Source organism: Phyllosticta capitalensis, assembly GCF_038381095.1.
Source record: "Phyllosticta capitalensis strain CBS 128856 chromosome Unknown BKA78scaffold_8, whole genome shotgun sequence".
NCBI lineage: Eukaryota > Fungi > Ascomycota > Dothideomycetes > Botryosphaeriales > Phyllostictaceae > Phyllosticta > Phyllosticta capitalensis.
Window position 1 is genome coordinate 1,670,232 of NW_027117446.1, and position 27,430 is coordinate 1,697,661.

General features: G+C 57.5%; 12 protein-coding genes across 12 annotated transcripts; 4 read left to right on the forward strand and 8 right to left on the reverse strand.

Moving 5' to 3' along the window:
- Positions 1 to 1,261: 1,261 nt before the first annotated feature.
- BKA78DRAFT_373937 (uncharacterized protein) lies at positions 1,262 to 2,627 on the forward strand (the record flags this gene model as incomplete). Its single annotated transcript, XM_066892780.1, has 3 exons — positions 1,262 to 1,358; positions 1,442 to 1,571; positions 1,611 to 2,627. Coding segments are annotated over 3 exons (903 nt in total), but the record flags the coding sequence as incomplete, so codon positions are not given.
- Positions 2,628 to 2,637: 10 nt separating this feature from the next.
- BKA78DRAFT_320884 (aconitase family-domain-containing protein) lies at positions 2,638 to 5,582 on the reverse strand. Its single transcript, XM_066888981.1, has 4 exons — positions 5,321 to 5,582; positions 5,240 to 5,271; positions 5,103 to 5,177; positions 2,638 to 5,050 (listed from the first exon to the last, which is right to left on the reverse strand). The coding sequence occupies exons 1-4, from the start codon at positions 5,418 to 5,420 to the stop codon at positions 2,936 to 2,938; spliced, it is 2,322 nt and encodes a 773-aa protein (XP_066742170.1). The 5' UTR covers positions 5,421 to 5,582; the 3' UTR covers positions 2,638 to 2,935.
- Positions 5,583 to 6,207: 625 nt separating this feature from the next.
- BKA78DRAFT_320889 (uncharacterized protein) lies at positions 6,208 to 7,158 on the reverse strand. Its single transcript, XM_066888982.1, has 2 exons — positions 6,631 to 7,158; positions 6,208 to 6,576 (listed from the first exon to the last, which is right to left on the reverse strand). The coding sequence occupies exons 1-2, from the start codon at positions 7,097 to 7,099 to the stop codon at positions 6,221 to 6,223; spliced, it is 825 nt and encodes a 274-aa protein (XP_066742171.1). The 5' UTR covers positions 7,100 to 7,158; the 3' UTR covers positions 6,208 to 6,220.
- Positions 7,159 to 7,366: 208 nt separating this feature from the next.
- Positions 7,367 to 8,884, forward strand: BKA78DRAFT_297918 (extracellular mutant protein 11-domain-containing protein; the record flags this gene model as incomplete). Its single annotated transcript, XM_066886837.1, has 1 exon — positions 7,367 to 8,884. One exon carries the CDS (start codon positions 7,367 to 7,369, stop codon positions 8,882 to 8,884), a length of 1,518 nt encoding a protein of 505 aa, XP_066742172.1.
- Positions 8,885 to 9,749: 865 nt separating this feature from the next.
- On the reverse strand, positions 9,750 to 11,570 carry BKA78DRAFT_320893 (N-acetylglucosaminephosphotransferase-like protein). Its single transcript, XM_066888983.1, has 3 exons — positions 11,077 to 11,570; positions 10,809 to 11,022; positions 9,750 to 10,751 (listed from the first exon to the last, which is right to left on the reverse strand). The coding sequence occupies exons 1-3, from the start codon at positions 11,488 to 11,490 to the stop codon at positions 9,955 to 9,957; spliced, it is 1,425 nt and encodes a 474-aa protein (XP_066742173.1). The 5' UTR covers positions 11,491 to 11,570; the 3' UTR covers positions 9,750 to 9,954.
- A 105-nt stretch (positions 11,571 to 11,675) lies between these two features.
- BKA78DRAFT_320895 (WD40-repeat-containing domain protein) lies at positions 11,676 to 14,057 on the forward strand. The gene is made up of 3 exons (XM_066888984.1): positions 11,676 to 12,260; positions 12,568 to 13,414; positions 13,470 to 14,057. Exons 1-3 carry the CDS (start codon positions 11,715 to 11,717, stop codon positions 13,577 to 13,579), a joined length of 1,503 nt encoding a protein of 500 aa, XP_066742174.1. The 5' UTR covers positions 11,676 to 11,714; the 3' UTR covers positions 13,580 to 14,057.
- BKA78DRAFT_320897 (acetylcholinesterase) lies at positions 14,042 to 16,857 on the reverse strand. The gene is made up of 4 exons (XM_066888985.1): positions 16,153 to 16,857; positions 15,915 to 16,031; positions 15,682 to 15,837; positions 14,042 to 15,614 (listed from the first exon to the last, which is right to left on the reverse strand). The coding sequence occupies exons 1-4, from the start codon at positions 16,601 to 16,603 to the stop codon at positions 14,503 to 14,505; spliced, it is 1,836 nt and encodes a 611-aa protein (XP_066742175.1). The 5' UTR covers positions 16,604 to 16,857; the 3' UTR covers positions 14,042 to 14,502.
- Positions 16,858 to 17,466: 609 nt separating this feature from the next.
- On the reverse strand, positions 17,467 to 20,707 carry BKA78DRAFT_297921 (putative phosphatidylinositolglycan class N; the record flags this gene model as incomplete). The annotated part of the gene is made up of 3 exons (XM_066886838.1): positions 17,467 to 18,353; positions 18,406 to 20,466; positions 20,539 to 20,707. 3 exons carry the CDS (start codon positions 20,705 to 20,707, stop codon positions 17,467 to 17,469), a joined length of 3,117 nt encoding a protein of 1,038 aa, XP_066742176.1.
- A 998-nt stretch (positions 20,708 to 21,705) lies between these two features.
- On the reverse strand, positions 21,706 to 22,533 carry BKA78DRAFT_355108 (uncharacterized protein; the record flags this gene model as incomplete). The annotated part of the gene is made up of 1 exon (XM_066891843.1): positions 21,706 to 22,533. The coding sequence occupies one exon, from the start codon at positions 22,531 to 22,533 to the stop codon at positions 21,706 to 21,708; it is 828 nt and encodes a 275-aa protein (XP_066742177.1).
- An 843-nt stretch (positions 22,534 to 23,376) lies between these two features.
- BKA78DRAFT_180103 (uncharacterized protein) lies at positions 23,377 to 24,523 on the reverse strand. The gene is made up of 2 exons (XM_066883400.1): positions 24,329 to 24,523; positions 23,377 to 24,249 (listed from the first exon to the last, which is right to left on the reverse strand). The coding sequence occupies exon 2, from the start codon at positions 24,238 to 24,240 to the stop codon at positions 23,485 to 23,487; it is 756 nt and encodes a 251-aa protein (XP_066742178.1). The 5' UTR covers positions 24,241 to 24,249; positions 24,329 to 24,523; the 3' UTR covers positions 23,377 to 23,484.
- Positions 24,524 to 24,728: 205 nt separating this feature from the next.
- On the reverse strand, positions 24,729 to 26,132 carry BKA78DRAFT_332779 (glycosyl hydrolase; the record flags this gene model as incomplete). Its single annotated transcript, XM_066890016.1, has 3 exons — positions 24,729 to 25,662; positions 25,905 to 25,987; positions 26,046 to 26,132. The coding sequence occupies 3 exons, from the start codon at positions 26,130 to 26,132 to the stop codon at positions 24,729 to 24,731; spliced, it is 1,104 nt and encodes a 367-aa protein (XP_066742179.1).
- A 233-nt stretch (positions 26,133 to 26,365) lies between these two features.
- On the forward strand, positions 26,366 to 27,063 carry BKA78DRAFT_297925 (uncharacterized protein; the record flags this gene model as incomplete). Its single annotated transcript, XM_066886839.1, has 2 exons — positions 26,366 to 26,688; positions 26,739 to 27,063. The coding sequence occupies 2 exons, from the start codon at positions 26,366 to 26,368 to the stop codon at positions 27,061 to 27,063; spliced, it is 648 nt and encodes a 215-aa protein (XP_066742180.1).
- Between the last annotated feature and the right edge of the window lie 367 nt (positions 27,064 to 27,430).

Sequence of the window (27,430 nt, forward strand, 5' to 3'; positions counted from 1 at the left end):
CCTCCGACACACGCTAGCTACACCACCACCCCCAGCCATTGCCATGGCGTCGTCGTCCTCGTCCTCCTCCTCCGCGTCGCGCCGCCACAACGACAACGCGCACCACCTCGCCGCGTCCTCCACGTCCTCGTCGTACTCCTCCGCTGCCGCACCCCGCACTCGCCGCACAACAACATGCCGACACTCGTGGAGCCACGCGCTCTCCCTCGTCACATTGGCCCTCCTCGCCCTCCTCGCCCTCCTCGCGCGCCCCGCCGCCGCCGTCTCCTCCGGCCAGCAGCACCCTCTCAAGCCCATCGCTAGACCTGTGTACAGCGTTGGCCAGGCGGTGCCGGTGGAGTGTTTGAATCGCACTGTGTAGGTACAAGATTGGGGTGGGTGGAGATTGGGGGATTGGGGGATTGTGCAGAATGATTGCTGACGCTTTGGGGCTGTAGGGATACTGGTGAGCATGTATGTGAGTTTTTCGTCTGTTTTTTGGTTTTCTTTGAGTTGGAGTTGGTTTGGGTGGTTTGGGGGACCGACGACGACGACGGGACGCCAACGACGGGAGGCAACGAGAGAAGGATGGGGTTGGTGTATATGGCAGATGGAGCATGAGAGAGCGGATGGTTGGATGGGCAGACAGGCAGGGAGGAGGCAGGAGAGGGCATCGCGTCCCACGCTTGGTTGAAGAGACGGACAGACGGACAGACGGACAGACGCGCAGATTGCGGCAAGAGACGGACAGACGACATGACACGACACGACACGGCAGCCTGGGTGGGAGAGCAGAGCAGAGCACAGCCAGATACGCAGGGCCGACGCGTTGACTTGGCTGTTTTGAAGAAGAAGAGGAAGAGGAGGATGAGGGAGACTGGCTGGAAACATGCTGGCCGGCGTCGTATGATGACAGTTCTACCCGGCTTTTGCGCTCAACGTCCGCTTTCATGGTACTGTCTGGCAGCCGCGGTCGCGTGGGGCTCCCTGTTTTACTGGAGGGGGCGTCTGCTGGCAGCTTTGGACGACGCGCCTGTTGTTGTGTCATGGGACGAGTTGGGAGGGCGGTCCGCAGGCTTGATGGCGTGGGCAACGTCGTCGTCGTCTCCATGGTCGTCTTGTTCGTCCTTGCTGGGTTTGCTGTGCCGGCTGTCTGTTCTCTCTGGGCCATGCTATGAGCGTCGTCGATTTCAGGGGGAATCTGCCTCTCCTCTTTCGCCGTCTTTCGTTCTTTGACTTCTCTTTATTTGCAAAGGGAAGATGCTAATCCTGCTTTTGAGTACAGATAACAGACGCGTCGGGCCAGCTACAGTACGTGCCGTTCCCCGTCTGCAATGAGACGGGCAAGCCGTTGGAGTTGTACTTTGGTGTTGAGCAAGGTACGTCGACCCCCTGATGCCCTTTTATACTCTAGCCACATCACGAGAACAAAAGAAACCGACCAGCTAACCGCGGCACGCAGACCTCAACTGCACAATCGACTTCATATCGGACCCGCTCTTCCACCTCCTCGAGTTCTACATCCACAACGACGCGCCACTGACGTGCCGCGTGCCGTCGTGGCCGCTCCCGTCGTCCATCATCAGCACGCCGTCCAAGCCGTCCAGTGACCCCTCGGCCCGCCGCCGCAGCGACCACAAGGACCAAAACGAGTACTCGGTCGACGCCCTCTCGGGCACCGACAACGGCGCCATGGGGGCCCAGAGCACCGCCTACACGCCGCTCGTCATTGCGCTGACGGGCACACTGCAGCTGAGCCATCTGCACGTCGCGAGCACGCTCAACGTGCTGCTGCACACTGCTGCCGCTACCGCGCCGTCGTCGTCCAAACAAATCGACGTCGTCAACGACAAGCAGATCCTCGCCGCCGCCGCCTACAGCACCACGCAGCGCGCGCCGCCCCCCTCCCGCATCGTCATCGGCGACGCCCTGCCCCTGCAGTTCCGCGTGCGCTGGTACGACGGGCCCAGCCCGCCGCTCGGCTCCTCCTCCTCCTCCTCATCCGGCGGCGGTGGCTGCTGCTCGCCCTCCGCCGTCCTCTTCTACTGCGCCCTCAGCGCCGGCGCCGCCGTCGCCGTCAGCTTCGCTTGGTGGCGCGGCGTCGAGATGCCGCGACGCATCGGCCGCGGCGGTGTTGGGCTGGGGCTCGGCATGGGTATGGGCGCCCGCGAGGCGCGCCTGGAGGGCGGCTTTGGCGCCGCGTCGTTGGGCAAGGCGGCGTATAGTGGCTATGGCTATAATGGGTACGGCGTGGGCGGCGGCGGCGGTGGTATTATGAATGGTGGGATGGGGGGGAAGAGGGATTAGGGTGAGAGCCATGCCGGGTGGTGGGAGAAGAGGAAGAGGCAGACGCAGAGGCATGGGGATTGAGCCGTGTTTTTTCTTCCCTTGGATTGGAGCTTCTCCGCTACCGGTTTTCTAGAGTAAAAAGACTTTATCGTCGTCTCGGTGGCATGAGCGAGGCATGATGTGGTTTTCCGATTTTCCAGAGCGAGACAGACCAGACCGTATGTAGACCAGCCAGTGTGAGCAGCAAGCTCTTTTGTCTCATCTGGCAGACACGCACGCAAGGAGCGATTGTCCGCAAATTCACGCGAGCGATTTAGAAACCTGTCAAGACACGCACAGAACATGCAAACAGAGGCGTACCCAGTGGTGCAGTGTGTACCAATCATGTCTCATTTCATATCGAGGAGGAGCACTTTTGGGAGCATCCCTTGGCTCCGCCGCCTGCAACAGCCGTAAAGAACCCAGAAAAGACAAAGAAGCAGCAGTAAAGCAAGAGTCGCCAGAACCGCCGCCACCCACCAGTATCCCAGAGATGAAAATAGCCAAAGGGAGCAATAAGAACAGAGGAAGAAGCCCCCAGGAGAAGAATGTTTTTGCAGTAGCCTCGTGACGTCTTGACAAACAACAGGAAGAAAGGAAGCAGCACACGGTCGTCGTCAGGACCAGCTCACCACTCTAGCGGCTCCGTCTTGACGTCGCCGCGATTCGTCTTGGGCAGGGGCGCGGCGGCGACCATGACGGGGCCCTTGCGGTCGCCGCGCTTGAGGTAGCCCGAGCCGTCGAGCCAGGGCCAGTCGCGCGTGCGCTTGTCCTCGAAGCGCGCTATCTTGTCCTGCTTCTGCATCGTCAGGCCAATGTCGTCGAGCCCGTTGATCAGGCAGTGCTTGCGGAACTCCTCGACGTCGAAGCGCGCCAGCTCGTTGCCCGCCGCGTCGCGGATGACCTGCGCCGGCAGGTCGACCTCGATTTCCCTGCCCGTGCTGGCTTCCTCGGCGATGCGCGCCAGCACCGCTTCGTCCTCGATGCGGATCGGCAGCATGCCGTTCTTGAACGTGTTGTTGAAGAAGATGTCGCCAAAGCTGGGCGCGATGATGCACAGGATGCCAAAGTCGAGCAGCGACCACGGCGCGTGCTCGCGCGACGAGCCGCACCCAAAGTTGGGCCCCGTGCACACGAGAATCTTGGCCTTGCGGTAGGGCTCCTTGTTGAGGACAAAGTCGGGGTTCTCGGCGCCCGTCGCCGGGTCGTAGCGCCACGCGTTGAAGAGGGCCGATCCGAGACCGGAGCGCTTGATCGTCTTGAGGAACTGCTTGGGGATGATGGCGTCCGTGTCGATGTTGGCCACGTCCATGGGCGCCGCGATGCCCTTGAGCTGCGTGAACTTGGGCATGCCGGCCGAGCTGGCGGGAGCCCCCGTCGACGCCGTGTTGCCCTGCGAGTCCTCGGGGTCGTCGAGAATCTTGTCCAGGTCCTCGTCGCTCTCAATGTCGCTGACGGTCGGCTCGAGCTCCATCTTGGGAGATCCCTTGGCCACGGCCTGGGGAGGGGCGTAATTGCGCACGTCGGCGAGCTTGCCGCTGAGCGCTGCCGCGGCCGCCATGGCGGGCGACATCAAGTGGGTGCGACCACCAGCGCCCTGGCGACCCTCGAAGTTGCGGTTCGAGGTACTCGCGCAGCGCTCGCCAGGGGACAGAATGTCGGGGTTCATGCCAAGGCACATGGAGCAACCAGCTTCCCTCCACTCGAATCCGGCATCGATAAAGACCTTGTCCAGACCCTCGGCCTCCGCCTGGCTCTTGACGAGACCGGAACCAGGGACAATCATGGCGCGCTTCACGTTGGGCGCAATCTTGTGTCCCCTCACTATCCTGGCAGCTTCGCGGAGGTCCTCGATGCGGGCGTTGGTGCAGGATCCAATAAAGACCTTGTCGATGACGACGTCTTGCATGGGAGTGCCGGCCTCGAGGCCCATGTACTGAAGAGCGCGAACGCACGCCTTCTTCTTGGTCTCGTCCTGGAAGTCGTCGGGTCCGGGGACGTTGGCCGTGATGGGCACAACGTCCTGCGGCGAAGTACCCCATGAGACGGTCGGGGCAATGTCCTTGGTGTCGATGAAGACGTCGTAGTCGAATTTTGCACCCTCATCCGTCTTGAGGGTCGACCAGTAGGAAACTGCCTTCTTCCACTCTGCGCTGTCGTACTTGGGTGCGAGGGGCTTGCCCTTGAGGTAGTCGAACGTAATGTTGTCCGGAGCAACCATTCCCGAGCGAGCACCGCCCTCGATGGCCATGTTACAGATCGACATGCGGCCCTCCATGGAAAGGGAGCGGATTGCAGAGCCACAGAACTCGATGACGCAGCCAGTGCCTCCTGCCGTGCCAATGATTCCAATGACGTGGAGAACAATGTCCTTGCTGGTCACGCCAGGGGCAAGCTCGCCGTCGACTTGCACCCTCATGTTCTTGCTTCGTTTTGAAATCAGGGTCTGGGTGGCGAGGACGTGTTCGACTTCGCTGGTTCCGATACCAAAGGCCAAGGCGCCAAAAGCTCCGTGGGTCGAGGTGTGGCTGTCACCGCAGACGACGGTGGTACCGGGGAGGGTGAAGCCCTGCTCGGGGCCGATGATGTGGACAATGCCTTGCCTCTTGTCGCCCATACCAAAGTATGTGAGGCCAAAGGCCTTGACGTTCTCCTCGAGGGTGGCGCATTGTGTTCGGGAGTCGTCTTCTTCGATGAAGGAGCTCACGTCCTTGAAGTTTTTCCTCGACGACGTCGGCACGTTCTGCTCCAGTCAGCAAGAGGGTCAAAATCGGCCGAAGGCGGCAATGACTTACGTGGTCGGTGGTGACGAGGGTGCAGTCAGGTCTCCGGACTTTCCGGCTGGCGTTGCGGAGCCCCTCAAAGGCTTGCTATGGAAGTGATTAGCCCCACCGCGGAGCGCCGTGGAATGCGGGGAATTTTGAGAGCTTACTGGTGAAGTGACTTCGTGGACAAGATGTCTGTCTGAGAGGCCGTTAGCTCCGTATCGTGCTGTGAAGGTGCTCACACGTACCGATGTAGATAAGAACCGTGCCGTCCTCCTTCTCGTCGACAATGTGGTCCTCGAAGACCTTCTCATAAAGAGTTCTGGGTCCCTTGACGGCGCCGGGCATTTTGAACAGAAATCAGGGGGTATCTGAGAGAAGAAAAGGAGAAGAATCAGGGACCAGAGCTATTGGGAGATGTAGTTGGGAAGCAGTAGGCGGCGCACGATACAACCTAAATATTGATCTTTGGAGGGCAGCAAGCGCCGAAATCGGAGGTTTCAATTACGGAAGCTCTGATTGGCCAACGTCAATGCATGACCAAGATCCCGTCTAGCATTTCTTGGCTGAGGGGCTGCCGTCAACTCTATCAAAATGGCCAATTGGCTGTCCCGCGTTGCCAACTGCCCCTCCACACCTGTGGAGAACGAGATCCGGCACATCTGCCGCTAGCTGCGTACGAATGTTTACTCCATCTCCCAGCACTCATGACAGCGCAAAGTCGCCCCTGAAGACGTCATCATTCCTCTAGATTCTGGTCGCTAAGCGTCGGAAGTGCGCTAAACATGCCAAAGCACCTCCGACAGCTTGACGAAACCCAGCACGCTTCGTAGCTCTGCCGCGTCGCCTTATCTTGTCAAAAGAGATTATCCGTACAGGTCATTCCCGAGCACGACATGTTAAGACCGAGGCCAAATCCAGTTGCATGCAGCCATATCCGACTCTCAGACGCACCAGTTGTGGCACGGTCGTGATAGATCCAGGCAACGGTGATCTCATTGTCAACGGTGGCTGTTGGTGGGGTCAACCGAGGGAGCCGAGCAGCACCGAAGTCGGTCGCGTGGGGCCCTAGCCACCGACCAACGAGCTTTCAAAAGTAAGCAAAAGGTGCGAGGTTCGGACAAGCACTTCTAGCCTCTGTGTCAGCATCAAATCCGAAGTACTAGCGCTTTGAGTAATACTACCCCTGGCTGCGACATCGGCCCCCTGGACGTCGACTCACCTTCGTAGTCAACATCAAAGCTCTTTTCTTCCTCTGTCAGCCGGTGCGGGCGCACGCGCAACCTCAATCCTAGGTGTTTGTTGCCACTACACCAGAGAATGCTACCATTTTGGCCAATTCCCGATTCTGATTTCCCAAGATGGGTCCTTGGTGACTGCTCGACTTGCGGGTTGAGCATGCTTGTCGAGGCGTTCAACCACTCTTCAGAGACGCGCACAATTTCTCTATAGAACATGGATTTGAAACGGGTCCGTTTGTTGGCGACACAGAGGCTGACGCAAAGTTGGAAAAAAATACCATCCACGGTCCATCGTTGATGTGCTAATCCTTGTCCAGGTCGACCTCCACCAGTGAACCCCGGTTCAGCCGTCGAGGGATGTGTCCTGCTTCCTGGAATATCCCCTGGCCGGGCTCTTTTACGGTATGATTCGAAGTCCCTGCGGTGAAGCCGAAATCTGGAGTACCTTGATTTGAGCTGGCCAAGATGATCGACTGGAAGTTGTCTTTCCGTGGCAAAATCACTGATCTCGAGATCTTCTGTTTCTTGCGGGATGCAATCCATGGCCGGTTCCATGTACAGGTGGACCGGATCGCTGCTAGAGAGGTCCAAGGAGTACCCATGGTCATAGAGATGAGCAGCAAAGTCAAGTCGAGCTCGGATGATGCGAATGATAATGTCGTGCACGCGATGCGATACTGTGGTCAATCGCAGCAGCTCTTTGGTGGCCAAGTAATCGAAGATTTGCAGCAAAAGCTCCGATGGAAGACAACTCAGCGCCGGGGCATCCATGATCTGCTCAGGCATGTGAAGTGAAGATGGAGATAATGACGAAGCTTTGCAACAACTGTACAAGACAAACGTTGTAGAGAAAGCTGATGATGAGAGTTTATCGCAGGCCAGGATTTCGGGTGCCATGGCTCGGGCTAGCGCCGTTTGGCCCCGGACGGAAGCTAGGGCAAGCGTCCCGACCGGGGCCGAGGTGCCTGCCCTACGGTACCTTGCCGTGCCTGACTCTCAACCACGCCGGCGCCTCCAAACGAAACCATCTTCACCCGCAACCAAACCACCGCAATGAAAAATTTCGCCCACCGCAGGAAAGAAATGAGTCCAGTCAGGCAGAATGCTGGAACGCCAACAGAATCCAACCAAGGTCGTCTACTCAGAGCTCAAGCGGCCAAAATGACGCCGCCGCCCACCAAACTGTCCCATGGTGAGGTCAACATGGAAGACAACTGCAGTCTCGGAGACTCCTCAGTCGGCGCTCCAACTTTGAAAGAGAATGCTCCCCCGCGGCAACCTGTGCGCGACACGTTTGAGACTGATGACGAGCACGCTGACTTGACGACAACAACGGGCTCATTCGGTCATGAAAACCACTATGAGAGCAACGGCGCCTACCCACTGTCTGAGCACCATGATCGTTTTCAAGATCAAAATTTTGGCTACGATGACGACGAGCAACCACAAGTGGATGATGAAGAAGCTCACCCTCACTTTCACCGTGGATCGGGCCAGTTTCACTTTGGGTCCGATTACCAACAACAAGGAACCGAGTTCATGTCAAGACTTGGCAATTTAAGGAACGATATGTACCAGGCCAGGAAGGACACTGATTCTTTTCCCGCCACCACCAATGGCGAGATGTCGGAACCCGAATTCGACGACGAGGGCATCAGCCACCGTGGCCAAGAGTATCATCAACAACAGCCCTTTGACATCGATCACCCGCCGAATCAATCAACGTTCGAAAGAACCCTTCCTCAGAGGCCAGCTTCACCAAGCCGCCAGAACTTGAACCAGCCAGCTCCGCAAGATCCTTTCAATTCAGTGCGCAGACAGGCGCCAACTCGAGCTGCCGTCAAACCCAACATGAAGATGCCGCCCCCTCGCGCTACCCAGAACGGATCTCCCCGGCCGAAGAGCATGCTAGCGACAAGTCATGAGTTGCAACAACATACTCCCGTCGAGCCTACCCGTCAACCTACGCCACCGCCTACGTACAATAGCAAGAGCAAGCTGCCGGTGCCGACTGGATTCCACTCTCCAGACCGCTCGATCGCCGACGCAATCAACGCAAGGTCAGACCGAACGCTCTCACACGTCGACGCCCAGACTCTGTCGTCCTCGAGCGAGTCGGAGCTCCCACTCGACTACGACGAAGAGCAGCTCAAGAACATGTCGTTTGAGGACCTCGCCAACGAGTCCTTCGACTACAACCCACGCCTGGACCCCAAGTCGGTGCCCTTGCACGACTCGACGGCGCCTCTGGCCGAGCGCTGCCAGCAAATGGCGCACCACACGCCCGCCGAGCAGGCGGCTTTCTTCGCCGCCATGCCCATCGAAGAGTGGGACGAGGCCGGCGCCTGGTTCATCGAGCAGTTCGGCACCGTCATGAGGCGCTTCACGGAGGCACGCCGCGAGAAGCGCCGGGCCGCGCAGGACTACGAGGCCGAAGTCGCCACGCGCCACGGCGAGGTCGCGCGCAAGAAGCGCCGCATCGAGGACGAGATTGAGAGCATGAAGGGCAAGGGCAAGGACCTGCTGCCCAAGACGCCGAGCAAGAGTCGCGCCGGCAGCGTCATGCGCTAGGGAGGGAGCCCGGCGAGTGGTGACGGCGGAGTGCTGGCGCAGTGGTTGCATCTTCGAGAGAGCTTGTTTGATGGGACTTTGCGGGAATCGGAGGATTGCGTTGTCGAGCTGGTTGGTTGACTTGCTTGTCGTCAGCCCAGCCATCAACGGAGAGCCGGAGGATATGAGATGAGGTTGTCTTGCTTCAGTGCCATCATGTCGGCCAACGACGCAGGCGATTTGCAGCCCATGATGCATGGGCCAGACTAGCACCTACCTAGCTACCTACCCTACCCTACTCTGCCTACATGCATGTACCTACCTCAGCTTATGTTTGCTCCATCTCAACACGCATCGATGAAGTAGTAGATGGCAAGCAAAGTTCCAAAATACCCCCCCAAAAAAAAGCTCACCGCCGTGCGACCCACACACGCTGCGAAGCATCTCAAAAGCTTCAGGGCAACCAACCGCCGCACCTCGCCAACTTTCCCTCCATCCAAACGGCAAGCGAGCCGGCGGCCATCCATCCATATCCATCCGCACTCTTATTCGCTCCCGTCGACACCTCCACCTCACCTCCGGTTACACACGTAGCTATGCTGGCTGCTACCCTGCGGTTGCGTCGCAGCTGGCGTGCGCTGCGCTGCGCTGCGTCTTGGTTGCAGCACAGCACAGCACACACGGGGCCAAGCAAGACGGTGTTGGTGGCTGAGGTGCCCCCCCCCCCCCATCGATTGTTGGACGTGTCTTGGGTCCGTGACTGATGCGTGTGTGCGTGGGGAAGGGGGTCCAGTGAGGTGGGGGGGAAAATTTTCGAGGAGGAAGGAAGGAAGGAAGGAAGGAAAGGTCTACGTGTCACAGGTCATGTATTTGTATTGTAAGTACAGGAAGATTTGCGGTCCATCGGGCGAAGAAGACGACGCTTGATGGCTGAAATGGGTGGGTGGGGGGGTCCAATGTAAAACATGCTAGTTATGCACAACGACTACTCTACTCTACTATCCTTCCTCTACTCTCTGAAGCAGTCGACCAACCAACAACCAAACCCCAGCAGCCGCAGCCGCAGCCGCAGCACCCTCCCAGCCCTCCTACTACGGCCAATTATCCTGCGTAAACACGAGCAGGGCCAGCTTGTGGCGCACAAAGAGGCCAAACAGGCCGCAAGCCAGCTGCAGGGCGCCGAGGCCCAAGCAGAGGCGGTCCTCGCGCATGGGGCCCCACCAGACGAGCCACAGGTTGAGGAGGGTGAGGTTGGAGCACTCGACGACGGCGCCGGTCGCCGGGTCCGTCGCGACGCGCACGAGGCGCACGCGGTGCAGCAGCTTGAGGGCGGCGCCGATGAGGGGGTTGAGGGGCTTCTTCTTCTTCTTCTGCTCGCCGCCGCTGCTGCTGACGACAAAGGTCGACGGCTCCAGCAGCCCCGTGGCGCGGTTGAAGCGCGGCAGCCGGTGGCGCGGGCATGGCACCAGGTGGAAGAGCTGGGGGGCCGAGTAGAGGAAGTTTGCGATTTGCGGGAGGAGGAGGAGGAGCAGCGTTTTGGAGAAGTGGCCCAGGATGCCGACCACGGCGAAGACCATGCCGGCAAAGTAGCAGTACGTGTCGCCGACGAAGACGCGGGCGGGGTACCAGTTGTGCGCCAGCAGCGCCAGCGACGCCCCGATGAACGGCAGCAGCAGGTACAGGCTGAACAGGTGCGAGTCGGTCGCCGGGTGCGGCGACGGGAAGCCCGCCGGTGGCGCCGGCAGGATGTAGAGGAGGTCGTTGAAGGCGAGCAGGATGGCGATGATTAGGCTTTGGCTGACTTCGAGCCCGTTGATGCCGGCCAGGATGTTGATGCTGTTGGGGCAGAAGATGGAGATTGCCGCCATGTAGGCGTAGTAGAGCCATCCTGGACGGAGGTGGTCAGATCAAGGGGGGAGGGTCAGGGGGCGCAAAGGGGTGGTACCGAGGTCGAAGAGCTCGCCCAGGTAGGGACGCAGGGGCGTGGGGATGACGATTTTGGTGACGCCGAAATCCACAAAGTAGACGCTGAGGATGGGGATGGCGGCGAAGGCCGGGATCAGGATCTTGTGCCGCCAGCGAATGTCGAACAGGTCGTCGCCAATGCCGAGCAGGACGACGGACTGCAGCGAGAGAATGGCAGACAGGTACGAGGCAAGCTACGGCGACGCGTCAGAAAAAGAGGACGAGGACCAGAAAAAAAAGAGAGAGACCTTGCTATGCGGGAAGCGGTGGAGAAAGCGGCCGGTTTCGACCTCCTGGACGTGGACGAGAAAGTCCCTGTTGCCGCCGCCAGACGTGGCGGCCACAATGTCCTTGTAAAAGGGAAACGGAATGAAGACGATGAGAATGAAGAGGTAGACGGTGGCGCACACGGCGCCCATGGTCTCTGGAATCTCGACGAGCTTGGGCTTGGACATGTCCTTGCCCTTGAAGCCGGCGCGCATAAAGGCGTCGCCCAGCCAGCGGACGAGGGCATAGCAGCTGGCAAAGGCAATGCCGCTAAAGGCCAGAGATGCAATCAGAGGCTCGCCATCGCCCTCAAACGTGTTGGCAAGTACTGCCAGGCAGGCGGCCAATAGGGAGAGGAGTGTGAACTGCTCGGGGCGGGAGAGGGATCCGGCCATTCGCCGGGAATGCGCGCAGCCGCAGGACCGCGCAGACTAGGGCAGGGCAGGCAGCGAAGTGCACAGGACGTCTTGCGAATTGGTGGTGTTGGTGGTTGAGGGCGTGGGCATATATTAATCAAGTCACGTCGTCTGTCCATCGCGCTAAACGCTTTCTGGACAAGCAGCCGACGCTACTACCACATCCCGTCCGAACCTCGACAAGAACTGTCCCGGTCTCTCATATGGCACCGTCAGACGACGACTTCCAAGCCCAGCTCAACGACGTCAGCAGAAAGCTTGCTCTTCCCAGTTTCCTCAAGGACCTGACGCCGTCGCGTCTGCCGTCGCAAGCTGCATCTGACGCGTCGGGCAGTTCCCCCAAGGATAGGGACGGCCCGGCCCATCGCCGCGCGCGCTCCTTCGCCTCTCCCCTCCACGATACACACGCCGGCCACGAGCCCGACTACTTGCAGTCCTTTGACGCCGAGAGCCTGCGCCTGAGCGTGTCGTTACTGCTTGCTGCTTCCAATGTTTCAGAAGACGGCTACGCTGAATTGTGCAGCTCCGAAGAAAAAGCCCGCCGCGCCTGGGTTAAAATGGCTGCCACGGCCGCATTTTCAGTCTTCGACCACGGCCACCAGGACCTGGTGTTGGCTGTTGACTTCAACTTCTTCGGAACCCGCATGGTCACGGCCTCGTCGGACCATCGCGTCAAGGTCTGGGACCGCCGCGACGATGCTTGGACCCTGGTCGACAGCTGGAGGGCCCATGACGCAGAGGTTGTCGATGTAAGTCCTTCTCCTTGCTGCTGTGTACCCTTTTCACCGCATTTGCACCATGCACGCTGCCATTTGTGTAAGAGTGCCCCTCCCCCACAGTGGCTGCATGCTTGTCTTGTCATTGAATTTTCACCAAGTCATTTTGCACCGTTGTTTGGAAACTCCCTGGACCCCTCCATCTGCTCCAGAATTTTCACAAAGTCCCTCTGCGCCGTCGTTCGGCGACTCCCTGTACCCCTCCAGCTGCCCCAAAGTTTTCACCAAGTCCCTCTGCACCGTCATCCGGCAACTCCCTGCATGCGCTAATCAGACTTAGGTGAAATGGAACGGCCCTTTCATGGGCGAGGTCATTGGCACCATTGGCGAAGACGGCTACTTCAAGCTGTGGCAGGAGGATGTCACCGAGATTGCCAACTCGGGCCGCCGCTTCAAACTTATCTATCGTCAAGTCTCGGAGACCAAGGTCCCATTCATGTCTCTCGACTTCAAGAATATCATGCAGGAGACTTGGATTGCCCTCGTCACCCGCGACGGCGTCCTCACCGTCCTCGAGCCAGTTGACCACGGCAACTTCTCCGGCGAGTGGCACGTTATTGCTCACAAGCAAATCATCCAACCTCCCCCGCCGCCCTCTGAGGAGAGGAGCTTCCGCGTTTGCTTCCACCATGAGCAACTTCCCTGCTGGACGGCAATCCAGGCTGGTCTGGACCGCCGCGCCCTCTCTTTTGCCGTTGTCGCCATGGACGTGGTCAAAGTCTTCCGTACCGACAAGAACCGCCGTCCCTACATCGCAGCCGAGCTGACCGGAGCACGCAACATCATCCGCGACGTCGCCTGGGCCAATGGAAGCATGAGAGGCACCGACATCATTGCCACGGCCAGCAAGGACGGCATGATTCGCATCTACGAACTCTCCACTCCCGAACCCTCGCACGCGCCCAGCACCCTCGCCGCCCCGGCCGTCCAGGAGACTCAGCCTTCGCCGCGCAACCGGGCCCGAAACGCCCCCTCTGGCATAGGAGCCGGCCTGGCAGGCGCGTCGCGCATCGGCGATGCGGTCGATCACGACCAGGATCCGGGTCGCGTCAAGCACGCCGTCAAGATGGTGGCCGAGCTGGCGTCCAACCACGGCGCCGTCTGGCGCGTCTCGTGGTCGCAAATGGGTATGTTCCTCGCTCCAACACAGCCAGCTGCTGGCTTGTTAACCTGGCGTCCTAGGCGACCTCCTCGTGTCCACGGGCGACGACGGCGCCATTCGCACCTGGAAGAAGGCCAGCGACAACAGGTGGCTCGAGTATGCCGAGATCGAGCCCTACAAGGGCCAGTGAGGCCCTAAAATCCTCTTCTGTGGTGGCTCCAAATTCATCCCCATCTGGCGAAGCATAGATTTCCTTTTTTTCCTTTCTTCCTTCTTCCACCTCTTGAAACTGCACCTCGATGGACCAACCATTTGACCACGGGAGAATCGACTTGAAGTGGCCAATCGGGCAATGGCCACAACGGCGTCACGGATTGAAGTCAACAACCAATACAACAATCACCATTAGAGCCTGCCTCTTGCCTCCTCCCTCCACCCTGGGCTCTCCTCTTCCCAAAAGCGGAAACGGTCGGCTGGATGGATAACTGGCTGGCTTGCGGCCGGGCGTAACCAACTACTCAAATCATCGGACGACGGAGATGCATCTTCCCGCCCCCCTTCAATTCCTTGCACTCTTCTCCCTTTTCTTTTCTTTTGCGGCCTCTCCTCCCCCTCTCTCATATATGGGGCGCTGTGGGCGTTTTTTTCTCCTTTTTTTTTTTTTTTTTCCAGGTCATCAAGTCGGATCGGGTCGGGTCGGGTCGAAATCATGAACGGACGACGGAGTAACCAAGGTAAGGTAGTACCCACCTGCCCACGGGCGTGGGAAGCGTGAAATTTCCTTTTCTTTTCCTTTCTTCTTTTCTGAAACCCCCCTGAATATCAAATGGAGAATTCGATTTCTTTTCCTTCTTACTCTCCGCCCCTGAAGGGTGCGTGCGTGCGTGCGAGCGAGCGAGCGAGCGGAGCGTGGAGCAACGGGAGGGGGGGATCATGAGTGTATTTTTTACAAAAACTTTTCTACAGAGACCAGCCGGCCGTCAGTACCTAGCAAGGGCAGGCAGAGAAAATGCATATGCACTCCATCCAAACCCATCGTCATCCCAAATCCCATAGAGCCAGCCCCCCAGGTCATCCAGCCGTCAGCCGTCAGCCGTCAATCAATCCCCTCCATCAATACTGCAACTCCTCCACCACCTCCTCGCTATTCAAGAACCGACACCTCTCCCCCAGTCTCTGGTCGCCAACCACGTCCCTCGCTCCCTCGCCCTCCAGCGCACTCAACCCCGGCGCCGGCCCACCAATCACATAGACATGCGTCCCACTCGCCTCCGCATACGCACCCGTCCACCCCGGCAGCGTGTCCCTCCCCTCGACACTGGGCGCGCCAAACCACGCAAAGCTGCTCCAGCTGCGCGACGTTTGCCGCAGGAGTGCGTAGTCAGCCGACGACGGGCGGATGGTCGCCGGCGACTTGGCGACGAACGGCGTGAAGTTTGCAAAGACGTAGGGCAGCTCGGACGTGTGGATGACGCCGCGGCCCGGGTAGCCGATGCTGGCCTCCCAGGCTTCGGTGAGGGTTTGGTTTTGGATGTAGTAGTAGACTGGAGGGGAGGAGGTGCTGTTTGTGGAGAGGAGGTGCTTGTCGCGCGCCGCCTCGCCCAGCAGCAGCGCCGGGCACACGAGCAGAATGTCGCGAAAGACGCGGGCGGCGCGGTAGAAGTCCGCCGGCAGGCCCGCCGTGACGTTGGGGCTAAACTCGTCGGCGGGATACAGCTCGACCAGGCGCTCGACGGTCGCGTCGGTGAGGCCGGGCCAGTACGAGTGGAGGAAGTCGCGCACGGCCTGCGTGGTGGATATGTTGGTCGTGGGCAGGAACAGCGTCGCGTCGTCCTGCGTCCAGCCGGCCATGATGCGGATGTTGGAAGCAAAGGCGCCCCGCCGCACCAGCTCGCTCTGCTTGGCCGGCAGGAAGTCGTTGTCGACCGTGGGCAGCCAGATGTCGCCGTCGCCCGTGCTGGTTGCGGCTTGCGCGACGGCGGCCGCGAGGAGCGTTTCCCACGACACGCCGCGCAGGCAGGCGATTGTGGCGGCCGAGTCGGCCGAGACGGTGCCGTTGCTGCTCGTCGTCGTGCAGTTGAGCGCGGCCGCGATGGAGGCAAACGCCGTGCTGCTCAGGTTCGACGAGGACGTGGGTTCAAGCGCTGTCGACTCCATGATGGCGCCGGTAAAGGGGGCAGGGCGTGAGCCGCCGTATGCTAGCACTTGGATGCCCACGCTGAGCCCTATTGCCTTGAGTGAGCAACATGTTCGTTTTCTCAAGGCTGAGGAGATGGAGATGCTACTACTCACCACCCGAGCTCTGTCCAAAGATCGTCACGCGCGACGGGTCGCCCCCAAAGTGGCCAATGTTCTCCTGCACCCACTCGAGCGCGAGACGCTGGTCCTTCATGCCGACGTTGAGCGAGTTGTCCTCCTTAAGCGCGTCGGAGAGGGCGAAGCCAAAGACTTTTCAGATCGCGGGACAAGTCAGTCCAAAAGTGTGTGCTTGCGCGCTTCTTGTTGAGCCATGGTCTACTACTTACTGTTGAGACGGTAGTTCATGGCGACGTAGACGACCGGCAGCCCGTTGTCGACCGACTGCTGGATCAGTCCGCCTGGGTCGGCGGTTGGGTCGTTGATGTTGCCGCTGAACAAGGACCCTATGTAGCAGTCAGTGATTTCTAAAACAACACCATCTCTCCCTGTCGTCAAACACTCTCCACCACCCACACCAACCAGCAAAATCCCACCAGAAAAGCAAGCGTCGAACAAAGCACTCACCTCCATAAATATACACCATAACGGGCAACCTGTCCCCCTCCTTGACGCCCGCCGGTCTCGCAACCTTCAACCACAGGCAATCCTCGCCCTGGCTGACATTCTTGCCAAAGGAATACGCGCTCACGTCGGGCTGCGGGCACGCATGGCCGTAATCCGTCGCATCGACGACGCCGCCCGCTCGGACGGGTACGGGCTCAGGGTTGGCGAAGCGCCGCGTCCCGTTGGTCGGCAGGCCGTACGGGATGCCGAGGAATTTTTCGACGCCGTCGACCGTCACGCCCAGGTACGTCGTGTTGTGGGTTTTGTCGAAGGCGATGGCGGAAGAAGAGGTGGTGTTAAAAATGGTGGGGTCGGTGGTGGGGGCGGAGACGAGCGCAGATGCGGAGGCGGAGACGGAGACGCCAATAAGGGGGAGGAGAGAGAGCGCGAGGGGGGCGATGAGGGGTACCATGATGGCTAGTCTGGGTGCTTGGCAGCAGGCAAAACTACCCCTAGCGCAGAAACCCAAGAACAATCGACAGAGCACCCGCAGCGATCGAGCCTTATCGACCGCCTGCCAAGGGCTGCCGCCGCCGCCCTTCTTATGCGGACGAGCGAGAAGTGCGCCGTGGGGTCCCCGTCTAGCCTAGCCACAATCGAGCAGATTGATTTGGGGGAGGACGAGGTAGGCCCGACACCGGCGGCCGGCCGACGATAAGAGCTCGCCTCGACGGCGTGCTCGCGGTAAAGTCCGCGAAGCATTGAGTGTAATATTATTCTCCTCCTGGCGTGAGACGAGGCAGAAGAACATGGGTGCTGTCTTGCTGCCGCAGTTTCTCTGTGTCATGCGTGACGAGGAGGAGCGGAGCTGCAGTGCGGGGGCCAGCCGGCCGGCATGCTGCAGGTACGACGGACGACGACCTACGCCACTTCCCCCATGCTGGTTGATGGCACAACCGGTCAATTCTGTCGTGCGTGTCAGCTCAAGATCTGAAGATTCGCTTCTTTGCGTCGAAATGGATTGGATTCTGCTCGATTGATCTTTTCGCCTTGCCTTCTTTTTTTCTTTGGGTAAACACGTCGGAAAGATGATAAATGAGCCTCTGTCGATGGTAGTCGATTTTGCAGCCCAGGCAGATCCATCTTCCGCACAGGATTTCTGGAAGCCGCAAGAATTTCTTCTGCTGCAGATTATTTAGGTATATGCACATATGCCGACGACTCGTGATCTTCGTGTTGATTGAACAAGGCCGCTCGCTTGATGAGAACTGTACAAGATGGCAAAAGAAGAAGAGTAGTAGTAGGTAGGCGTAAAAGGAGAAGAAGAGAAAAAGTCTACCGCAGCTCGTCTTGTGTCGAAAGCAACGTCTTCGAGGAAGCACCAACAACACCATTACTTTCCACCGGCCCGCCGTTCTGGCCGCGATGCTTCTCCTCGCGTTTCTGCTGCGGGTCATCGCTGCTGTTGTCAAACTCCACGCCTCCCACCATTACGCCGCCGATGCCCTCGAGACCGGCCACAAACACGCTGAGGCCGCTCGCGATGCAAAACTGGCTGATGCTGCTTCCAATCTCGAGCCAACTGCCCTCGTCGCGGACGGTCCAGAAGAAGCGCACCGTCAGCCATTCGGCTGCAGCCGTGACTCCACCAAAGACGGCGCCCTGGTCGAGTCCAAGCATCTTATTAAGGATGGCGAGGTTGAAAGAGAGCAGCGCAAACGGCGTCATGAGCTTACAGAGAAGCAGCGCGCCCTGACTGAAGGGGTCAAAGACGGGGATCAGTCGGTATACAGCGTCAAGACTGAAGGAGCTGATGCTGGCAATGTTGCCTGTGCTGAAGAAGGCGGATTGTAGGAGGTAGAGGGTGAAGAGAGAGGTGCGGAGGTCGTGCAGGGTGAGGGCGCGTGGAATTGACTGGAGGGACTTGGTGTGGCTTGTGCCAGGATGTTCCGGTTGCCGCTTGGGCGTTGAGAAATTCGGTGCTGCGCTTGTGGTGGGTGTCGCGTTTTTCGTGCGCCGCAAAGTGATATGCTTGTGGACGCGGTGCTCCAAACGCACCCAGGTAGCCAGTGTAGCGCAAAAGGAGAGGTAGAACAGGCCTTCGTAGGAGATGGTTAGGATGATGAACATGGGAGCAAAAGCCAGGAAGATGATGACTAGGCGGTGGATGTAGTGATTGTTCGGCTGAAGACCATGCAAAAATGGCACCGTGACAGAGGCGACTGGGATTGGTTAGCTTGCTGCCCAACATTTAGAGTCAATCCCGTTACTTACTCAACACGGTCCATCCGACTATCTGCGTCCCCAGAGGCAGGCCTTCTCTCGCCTGTAGCGAACCGACGCTCGACTTTGTGACCGCCATAGCCAGCGCAATCAGGCCAACTTGCACACCCAAGATGCTTCGCGAGATGCCATCCACTTGAGGAGCAGCCAATCCCTTTTTGGTTGCACTCGACGACGCAATGATGCTCTTTTCAAAGAGAATGTAGAGTGCGCCAACGGCAAACATTAGGAATCCTCCGAGAAGGATGAGGTTGATGTTCTCAACCTTGACTGCGTCCAGAAACGTAAAAGTACTCATCAGACCGCAAGACACCCACCACGTCAAGACTGTGAGGAAGTGCTGTTTGACAAAATCGAGACCGTAGCAGACAGGCCACAGAGTCGCAAGAATGTAGCAGATGGAGTAGACTTCGCGATGGGCGTAGCTTTGCACCTGCCCCAATGCATTAGCGGTGAATGTATAGAAGCGGAGTTTTCTAAATCTTACAATGGCCTCCAGCATTCCGACCATGGCCAGAGTGTTTCCGAACAAGCCCAGTCTGTCTCCAGGCGTCTTGATCTCCGCAAACAAGACCTCTTTACCCCTTTTCAATGCCTCGCGCCGCGCGTACACCTCCTCCCAGAACATGACAGGGAACGCTGCGTAGGCATAGTATGTCCACGGCGCGCGCTGGATCACCAATACGGAGAAGAGGGCAACCGCAACACTCGAGAAAATGGTCGTCGAAGTTAGGCTCCGAGAGGTTTGGGTTGTGCCGTGCAAGACGTGTGCATCTACAACAGAGGTAATGGCAAACGCAATCCATCCCAAGTAGCCCAGCGTGACGAGAGCCCGCAAGAACAGCCAGTCGTAGGTCTGCAAGTATCTGAGTCCGGCGAGACCCAGCTTGATGAGGGCTTCGCATTCCTTGATGGCGTCTTCAGCCTTGCCGCTATCAATGGTGGCCTGGATGTCGGCTATCCTTTCCTCGACAGTGCGCTCAGCAAATGGCGCAAAGGGTTTGTAACGCAGTTCCTTGTCCATTTTCTGCTCCTCCTTGACCCGGTACATTTCAAGTATCTCCTTGGCGTTGACGAGCAGTGCTTCGGCCTTGGTCGCAGCATCGGCAGCAATATAGCCAAGCGGAAGCTCGCCCACCGAGTTGACCGGGAAAGGAATTCCAGCAAGGTATGCCATGAGAGCTGCGACATCTGCCTGTGCGACATCGTGTCTTTGGACGTGGGACAAGCCCCAGTCTGCAGAGAACCCATCCTCGTGGCCCGGCGCAACTTGTCCTGTAGCAGCGGTCGCCGGCCCTGCGACGCCAGATCCCCACACTATCAGCGGAGTGCGCGTGTTGTCCGGATGTCCGTCTCCATGGCTGCCCCAGTCGCTCATACCGTGGTCCGCGGTAAAAACAAAGGCGGTCTTGCCATCTCCGTAAAAGTCTTCAATTAGCTGGGTGATTTCCTGCACGCCTTGGTCCACAATCTTGATATTGTGCAAGTATTCGTTCGAGTATGGCCTGTAGGAGTGTCCAGTCGTGTCCAAGCCTAGGAGGTGTAGGAAAAAGACATTCTGGTCCTTGTGCAGCTCCGCGGCCAGCGTCGCATTTGTCTTTGCCTCGCGGAACAGATCCTTGACGTGGTCGAATACCCAAGTATCCAGCTGCGTCGCGTCTTGCGTGAAGTCTTCGGCTTCAGCTCCGTAAGTTTCGGCGTCGACTCGACCTGGTACTGCGCCCTCTTTGAACATGGGCAAAATATCCGGACTGCCCCAGCTCCACGTGTGCCTGCTCTTGTTGAAGACCGAGTCAAAGTTGACCGGGTTCAGCTTCCAACCCGTGGTCACAGCCGACACATCTTCGTACAGTCCAGCAATCAGCGCGACATGTCCCGGGCGCGACTCGGTAGGGACGCGCGTGTGCGAAACTCCAAAAGTACCGTGCGACAACACGCGGGAGCGCAAGAACGGCGTGAGCGGACGGAGCTCTTGAGCTTCAGGGCTGTCAGGATCGGCGGGCGAAGGGTCCTTGAAGGATTGGAAAGCTTTGTCGGCGCGAAGTCCGTCACCTGGTGTAGGAGCATTAGCATCGCGTCTTTCTAGCTAGAAGCTCAATTGACAGGCGGCGGTGGGATACAGACCGACGAATAGGACCAATCGTTTCGCAGGCGGTTCTTTGCCCTCGAGGCGATACTCGCGCATGCCACTGACTATGGGACTGACAAAGTAAATGTCGAAGATGCTGTAAATGTAGACCAGATGGAAGACCACCGCGATGCCCAGGAACGTGCGGCGTCCTAGCCTCGCCATGGTTGCGGAGGAGCGAAGCAAATCGCTCAAGGCGGGCGGAGAGGGAGGATTCTGGGGAAAGGAAATGGAGACACAGGAGAAGAAGAGGTAGAGGTAGAGGTGGTGAGGCAGCGATGTGAAAATCAATAGGTACCTGGGTGGATGGGCGGCGCCAAGCTAGCCAACGTCACCCCGGCTAGCCGGCGATCTAAGGGGCTTTTCCGCGTACCTAGCCACTGCTAACGTCCGTGTCCAAAACAACTTTTCTGATTCGCTGTCAAAACAATCTGCAATTCGGATTGCTCCCTATGCATCTTCTGCTCGGGGATTTCAATTCTCCAAATCATGCTGTCTGCAGGCGAGTCGAATGGGCCTCACGGTACTGCTCCAGTCTACTTCAACTACGTCCATTCTGCTTGTTTCCTCTATTACTTCGTGCCCAGGCTTGGTGCCAATATTGAGAAGGACCTGCATGCTCTTTCGACGTCGACAGGAGGGATTTCAAGCCAATCCTATAGTGGTGGTATCATCGGCCTGGAAGAGCGCATCCATTTGCCGGATCTACTCTACCAATTGACAAGTCCCTTTTCATTCACATGTTCCCTGGTTTGTGGCCTTGGAGTGTTTGATAGAACAGTCGGTTGGGCAGCCGCAGCAACACTGCTCGTGAACTATCTATCATGAGACTGGCTGTCATATCGAACGGACCTCCAGTCTTTTCCTCTCACTCGAAAGCAGTGATCGTCAAGCCCTGCTCCTGTTTCCGAATAATTTTTGAAACACCAAGCCATCTGAATCTCAATGTACTTGGCCAGTCGAAGCAACTTTTCTCCTTCCACAACGGTGTTTTCGCCGCGTTCATTCCTTTGACCTTCTCCTCTCCTCTTCAAGCTCAACCTTGTGACAGCTTTCAGATGTCTGTATCGGATTTTGCTCAGCTCTCTCGATTTTTGCCTCGAAGCTCTTGACTCAGGCTGGAAAATCCCCTGATCATATTGAGATTCACAGCTCGCGTGAGCTCATGCTGCTCTCAAGTTCTTTCGGATAGTGGACCAGTCAACTGCGCCTGGTTCAGGCTCATCTCCTTTTTCGCGCGACATGAAAGCCCTGTGCGCGGCCATGTAGTTTATGCGGGAATAATCAAGTATGTCCTTATCGCAAAGTTTCTTGTAGACCGGACTTGGAATCAACATGAGGAGGGTTTCGATTACGTCCGGATCCTTTGGCGACGAGGAACGAATGAACTTCGAGCAAGATGAGAAGACAGCCAACTTGGCCATCTTCTTGGCCGAGAATCGTCGCCGGAGCAAATCTGCTTCGGCCAAGCAGAGCACCATGTCAAGGTTCAAAGACTGCAGGAGAATGCGGTCACCTTGGGATATAGCCGGATTGTCTTTGTCTTCTTCCTCTCCTTCATCCTTTCCGTCGGTTGTGCCCTCTCCTTCATCTTCTCCGTCGGTTGTGCCCTCTCCTACATCTGTCAACTCGTCCAGGTCTTCACTGTCACTGAAATCCACCCATTTCTCGTACATCCACTTCAACCAAGATGGTGTTCTGGTGATCCGAGTAAGATTGAAGAAGAACATCTCGTGGCCCATGTCTCTGACAAGGTCCAAAGGGAAACTGTGGCCATAAGTGCGGGTGAGCGCCTCACCAAGATCCTCGGGTGCGAATCTCGGGAGGAAAGCACCGCTACTCTTCTCCCACGCACAAATCAGATGTTCGTCCTTGACATATTGAGGCAGGTCGGGATCAGGAGAAGCAGCCTCTGTCTTGGGTCTCTTGTGTGGACGGCGACCTTCACTCTGGGGAGCTGGAGTTGCAGTCGCAGTGGTAGAGTCTGCCATGATGAAGGATGGGCGATGACTGCGAAAAGTTAGCTGGAGCGAAGAGAGGTGTGCGACAGATGCTTACCTTGAGCAAGATGTCGCAGGAACGAAGCGAAAGCCGAGCTTGACGTTCGATCAACGCATGGGTTGAGGTAGATAGACAGGTCGGGAGTGCGAGTGACAGCCGCTATCGAAGAGTGATTGTGTTGTGATGATCGGCGAGAGAATGCAAAATGTGAGGAGGAGGAGGAGGAAAAGGCAAGGTTGGATCACCGGAGAGAGGGCGAAGTGTGTCAACTCGAGACTGTTCAAAGAGTTGAAGAAGAACGATGGTGCAAAAGGCGAAGGAGGACTTGACGAGGGCGAGCGAGCGAGCGAGCGACGATTCCTCGCTTGACGGTCTTGAATAGAGTCCGAGAGGAGTCGGGTGCGGCGTGGAGGAGTGCTCCAAGAAGTTGAGCAGGGCAAGACGCTCAGCTTGAGGGTGTTGGGTGGGAAGAGTAGAAGATCGGTGTTCGTAGGAGATGCAAAAAGAATTTTTGCGTGGGAGGTAGAGGCAGCAGATTCGCGACCTAGATAGCCTGTCAGGCTGGAATTCACGTCGACTCTCATACGCTCCAATGCAAAGCAAGCTCATGCAGCTCGAATGGAAGAAGTACCAAGCAATTTCTGAATTTTCATGATCTAAGCCATTGTCAAGCCGTTCCCGAATCACCTTTGAACCCCCTAGCTAATCTGAACCCCAATGTATGATGCTAGTCGAAGCCAATCTCCCTCCTCAACGACACTCTTGTTGCGGCTTCTTTTCCTTTGACCTTTCTGACTTCTCTTCCCAGCCAGTCTTGTGCAGAGATCTTGGATGTCAGCATCTCCAACTGCAGCCTTAGTTGCTACAGTCCAGCTCTGAAGTGTAAGTAGAAGGAAGAGGCGCGATCCATGCTGGAATCCCCGTCGCGTTGTTACAACGCGCTAGTCGTCCACGCCGTAGGCGTAATGCAGACAATCTCCATGAACTCTTGCCCAGTCGATTGGATACGGCTCGAATCCACCTAGCGCTTCTCGCACAGTCAAGAGGCCCTCTGGCCCGTCGAGGCGCTGGTAGGCTGGAGTCAAGATTCCCATGTCGCGAAGCTGCTTGTAGAGCGGAGTTGGGATCATGCACAGCAGGTACTGGACTTTGCTGACGACGTCTTTTGGTACTTTTCTTTGCAAGAACTCCGGGTGGTACGCGCAGGGAGGGACCTGTCTCTTGAAGGCTCTCGAGAATCTCTTGTTGATCACTCCGAAATGTGTCAAGCAGAGTACCATGTCGGGGTTCAGCGACCACAACATGGCGAATTCCTGGAGTGACAGTTCTTCATCTTTTTCTTCCTCTGCTTCCGCTTCTTGCGTCTGCTTTGCTGTGTCGCCGTATTCTTCCTCACTGTCCTCTCTCTTCCAAAACTGGCAGAATTTCATCCGCTTTGCCCACATGAATGTGTCCAGGAAGGGTTTGTTGTGGAACCTCATCTCTTCGCCCAAGTCGAAAACCCAGTCCAACGGATAATCTTCATCGACTTTGAATTTGCGGTTAAGGGCACAGCGGACGTCCTCGAGTGTACATCCATGTGGCAAGGCTCCGCATCGATCATTCCACTCATCGAGTATCATGTCGTCGGACAGATCTCTGGATAGATCTCCGGGACGGTTGCCTGGTTGCTGACTCTCATTTGGAGGGTCCGCCATGGTGGACGACTAACAGTGGGCGACAGGTCAGTCTCTAAACCTAGATCTAAGCGAAGAACGCACTGAAGGCTCAGGGGGAGCTGCTTACACCACCAGGATCGAGTTGAGAATGGATGACGTTGTGAAAATTGAGCGAGATGACGCTGAGGGCTTGACGAGGATTGGAAGGTTGGACCTTGAGGGAAAGAGAGCGCGAGGTTGATGAGAGACGCAGAGAGGGGCCATATAGTCGGCTCCAATATGGCAGCCAGGTGAATGATCTGGATCACCTCACATTCACCTCCAACCCAACTCAGGCTGCCGGACTTCCGATTCTCCGGACTGATGAATTGAAGATGGCGCAAATCTGAAAGTGACTGAAAGGACGAGAAACGCAGGACAGACTCCTGCTAATGTGTGCCAGTCCTCTTGGTATATACTAAAGAGTAACTACCAGCATGCCATGCTAATCGTCACTCATGATGCATGCAACGCCTATCCTAAGCTCCTTACAACTCCCGCAGCTTGTCCTCAATCTTGTCCTTGGCCTTGTTTAGGAAGTTCTCCAACTTGCCCTCCAAGCCTCCATGCTGCTGCTGGTGCTGCTGATGCTGCTGATGCTGCTGCGTGCCTCCAGCCATAAAATCCTCGACGCGATCGCAGCGCTTGCCCACACAGCCACCCATGTCCGGACCATGGTGGGTGAACTGCAAGCGCTGGCAGCGGCCCTTGCGGTTGCCCCAGCCATCCGTCGGGTTGTCAGTGCCGTGGTAGAAGGCAACAATCTCGTTTGCGACGGGGATGAAGGTGCCGTGGCCCGGTCCAAAGGGGCCGCCGCAGCCGTCCGGCGACTCAATGAGCGGCTTGTTGCTCTTGCGCCATGACGACAGCTCGAGAGGGTCGCCGCCGAGGTATTGGATCGTGTTGATCTTGTAGTCCTTGGTCCAAGATCCCGCGCAGCTGTAGGCAACGCCCTTCCACGAGCCATCCAGCGACGCAAGGTACTGGGGACCCTCGTTGATGCCGGACGGTCCGCTGCGCTCCCATGGGAAATCTGGGTGCGAGAGACGCGTAGGTGGCCGGCTGTCATCCGCTTCGGTGGGAGTGCGCAGCCGCACGATGAACAGCTCCTGCGTCTTGTCCGAGTTGTGCTCACCCAGCGGCCAGCCGCTGTACACAAAGTAGTTCTGTCCATTGAGCACAATGACAGTACCGTCAATGGCCCATTGGTCCTGTGGCACACCGCGCACTCGTCCCAGATTCTCCCAATGTCCGCGGCAGGGATCCTCGTTGGCAGGGGGTCCGCCGAGCACGTACATCCGGTGCGATTTGTTGCCCTGCTTAGGGTCTTCGCAGGCGACGTAGACGTACCAGCGTCCTTCTATAGCATGAATCTCGGGCGCCCAGATGCCGGCGCTCCACTCTTTGCCCGGTGCAGGGCGCCTGGGAGCTGTCAGCGAGATGTATGAAAAGGGGGCAGCAGCCAAATAGGTGACGAAAGAGGACACCAAGTCGTCGCATGGCGATTGACTGCTCCTTGTGACCATTTTTCCAGAGAATGATGCTCTCCATCTTCCGACCATGAGAAGCTTCAATTGTCCCCGCCTCTTTATGATTCCTCATCCACCAGAAGCGTTGGATTTGGCTACCTCGTTCGTCACCAATTTTGGCAGGGATGGACCGACCAAATGACATGTTTCTCGGCATTATGAAAGTTGAGGATGTTGTCGGAGCACCAAATCTCGACACGGTCGCCAGCAGTGAAGGTCTAAGGAGGTCGGTCAGATTAGACGCGCAAGGCAGCTAGCTGCAGGGCCAAGACATACCAAGTAGAACTTGCCGTTGTGGTATGTGACGAAAGGGTCGGGGGTAGCACAAGGAGTTGCCGTGACGACCGAGTTGTTGTAAGTCATGATGGCGGCAATAGACGCGGATTAGAGTTTGCAAGTTGCAGGGGGAAAGGTGCTTGAGGTCAGATATACTCTGGCGGAATCCGGGGCTCCCCAGGCGGACCGTCAGCTGCTTGACGCGACGTCATCGCGGTTGTCCCTAAAACCGTCCGGCTTGGTCTGTGCACAGTTGGATACGGATCAGCTCCCCAAAAACTTCCCCAAGCTCCACACGACCACCCCAGCCACACTACACCATGCCTCCTCGACCCTTTCCCTGGCCTTTGGGTATTGGCACCGACATCTGCGCAATCAGTCGGATACGAGAAGTCCTGTCAAACACCGGTTGGCGCTCGCGCGCAAAAGGAATCAAAATGAACTCCCACGGCAGCCCAGCGCAACGCTCGATGCTGCGGCACTTTTTGAACAACCTCATGACCTACGACGAGATGATGCACTTCATCCATCGCTTCCCTTTCGTGCTGGCTGTTGATAACACGCTGCCACGCTCCTTTGCAGAAGTAGACTACAAAGAGCGAAGCAACAAATGGCACATAGTAAATTCTCACTTAGCAGGACGGTAAGAATGCAGCCTCGCGCGTCAATTGCGAAGCGCTGACAGCATCGCAGGTTTGCGGCGAAGGAGGCAATTACCAAGGCTTATGGAGGCCAAGTCAGCCGTCACCAAATCACAATCTTGCGCGCAACCGACCATCAACCACAAGCTGTGGTCCATGCTGAGCCGCGGATAATGAGTCCACAGCAAAAATTGTATTTGCACAAACAGTTCGGGTTTAGAATCAGCGATTCGGACACAAAAGTGTCCCTTGAAAACTTTGATCCTGCGCCGGCCAAGTTTGAAGACCTCGAGGGGCAGGTGGTGAAGCTGAGCATATCCCACGATGGCGACTATGCCACAGCTACCTGCTTAGCACCTACAGATGCTTTGCCATAGTTCGCGCGGCAATTTCTCAGGCTGTGAGTCCATGATAATACTTGCAAGTGGCCAGAGAACTGCAGGTTTGGGAACAGACTTGGACTCAGCGTATTTGATGTTGGGACCATGAATTGAAATTGGGATAGGAAAAGGCTTAGGCGCTGGGGACACCCAAAAAGGCGAAGACTCGGTAGACAAAAAGGATCAAAAGCAATGCTCGCTGGAGGAGGCATCTATTCAGATGATGGTACAAGAGCCGTAACTATGTACAGCCGCGCCAGCAATAGGTAGTTTGCCAGTGCCCGCACGCACCGCAGCCACTCCGACTGCAACCATGAATCGGCCAAAGCTGTTGAAACCTCGTCAATTCCAGCCCGACCTAAGC